The 2,276-nt window shown below is 47.6% G+C and overlaps 1 protein-coding gene across 1 annotated transcript; it reads right to left on the bottom strand.

The window, feature by feature from the left end:
* Positions 1-361: 361 nt before the first annotated feature.
* On the bottom strand, positions 362-751 carry LOC107553625 (transmembrane protein 100-like). Its single transcript, XM_016235912.1, has one exon. It carries the CDS (start codon positions 749-751, stop codon positions 362-364), a length of 390 nt encoding a protein of 129 aa, XP_016091398.1.
* Between the last annotated feature and the right edge of the window lie 1,525 nt (positions 752-2,276).

Consider the following 2,276-nt stretch of genomic DNA (forward strand, 5'->3'; position numbering starts at 1 on the left):
TCTTTCGTCGCGGTGTCTGATTGCCGCCGCTGGCCCACTTCTTCAGCATAACAGGAATGCAGGAGACTAACAGCGGCGTTGATGGCAGCAGAGGCTCCGCGAGAGGCTCGCGGCTAGTGTTAAGTATCCTGTGTGTGTGCGTGCAGGGATGTGTGTCCCTCTCCAGGCTTGTTTTGATACCAGACACCTGCTGAGCGACGGTAAACTGCATGCGTGACTCCGGTGAACCCTCATGCCAGTCTACGTCGTATTTTCCACAGGATTCTCAGAGAGGACCTGTCCTTCACGACTTATCCACCACGGATACCTGAGTGGACGGAGATCTCGGCCTATTATCTGCCACCGTTTTTCATGGGCGCTGTCACAAGGGACACTGTTCGGAGCTGAAGGACCCTCCTTCCTTCTTTTTCCTGCGCCTCTTCTTATGGACCGTCCAGCAAGCAGTCGCCATCAGTACCAGGACCAGCCCCACGATCAACAGGACCACGGAAACCACCTTGGTCTGTGGGAGATCGTTGTACGTGTATGTCACCCCGGTTCCAGCCACTCCGATCACCAACGAGATGATCCCAAATGGAAAGATGCAGCGGTACCAAGACTTCTCCATCCCTCCCGTGGCTTGTGAGAGCCTCTCTAGGGACGACAGCACCTCTGGGACTTTGGGAGCTCCTTCTTGCGACTGGCCTTCCTGGGTTGGGGCCGCCGCTGCCGTCTGCGGTTGGCAAGTGAAGTGCCCCGTAGTACATCCCATCTTACTACTGGATGCTGCTAAATGCAATCTAGGCAAGGAATTGTGGAGATCCACTCAATGTCTGTGTGGTTTGTCAGTGCCACGGCTCTCTGTCTCTCGAGCCCACAGCAGCACGTTGAACACTCGAGCAGACAGAATGAGTGCTGCTATATATGTGGCCAGAAGGAGGGGTGGAGTCAAGCAGCAGAGGGGGCAGCCCGGAGCTTCTGATTGGCTGCAGCTGCACTTTGATGTAAAATGCCATAGTATGAGATTGGGCAGTGAAGCGCAAACAGGAAGGAGGTGGGGGAGGAGGGGTGGAGTTAACCATTCAAGCACCGTTCACTAAAATCCACCCACTCCTTCTCCGTTCTCTTGCTTGTAAGAGAATGAGTGCATGCGTCCTATAGAGGGGGTGCCGGGATGGGAACGGGACTATTTTAGTGCTCATTAAATAAGGAGATTGCCAGATTGTTTTATTCAGAAATGCAGCCATGGGAGCATGTGGTGCAGCATTTATTCATTCAACCCGACAGCATGGCAAAACGCATGTCGGCAGATATCTGATGAATCCAGAGCCTCTGCTCACGCATGTGCCTGCTGCGCACCCACGCACTTTTGGCCTCCTACGCTGAACTAACACAAAACACAGCCAAACGCTTGATAAACGGGCTCTGAGCAGATGTCCATTTTTAATCCTATCGAGTTCTTTCCCCATCACGGATTGTGCACTGGAGGAAAAATCAATTTGAAGGAGAGTGAGCAAGAGACAAAGATCCTACGCACTCATGGCAATGATGGTGTAATTTATCACCTAGCCTCGTCTCTCACGTGAAATCATTTCTCCATCTACAGAGAGGCAGTACTGATAAACAATGAGGTGTGAAGATTTGTGATTATTTCAATGGGTGACGACAACAAAGGACGAACAAAGAGCAATTCTCAGGTAATTTGAATTGGTTAAAAAAAATCTAACTGCATTGTACATATCACTAACACCATGTCCTAACAGAATGCTTCCAAGGGGAACTAATGTGTCCATCCATACTGAAAGTAAAAAAAATGAGCACAACATGATAAAATCAGCCAATCACATCATCAAGCAGGATTTGGGATTCGCTGTGGTTGCAAACCCTGCATGACTCCGCAGAAATCAAAACCAGGCGACTGGAAATTTTCTGGTTTGGACAGAAACTCAGATTAACATGGATATGCATCACTTTTCACTTTATCTTTCTCTGCCTGGTTTGTGTTCTTGTAACTCAAACTGAAGAGCATGGTGTTCAAAAAAACATGGTCAAGGGTTTGGAAAGGAATCAGGGTTGCACAAAACTCCCTTGCAGCGCATGAGTAGGAATTTTAAGTGAATTAGATACAACACAGAAAGTACAATTGAAGATTGTGGAATTTGAAGTGAAATCTATCTATCTATCTATCTATCTATCTATCTATCTATCTATCTATCTATCTATCCTCCAACAGTAAGTATCTATCTATCTATCTATATATATATCTATCATCCAACAGTATCTATCTATCTATCTAT

Source organism: Sinocyclocheilus grahami, unplaced genomic scaffold, assembly GCF_001515645.1.
Source record: "Sinocyclocheilus grahami isolate Dianchi unplaced genomic scaffold, SAMN03320097.WGS_v1.1 scaffold476.1, whole genome shotgun sequence".
NCBI lineage: Eukaryota > Metazoa > Chordata > Actinopteri > Cypriniformes > Cyprinidae > Sinocyclocheilus > Sinocyclocheilus grahami.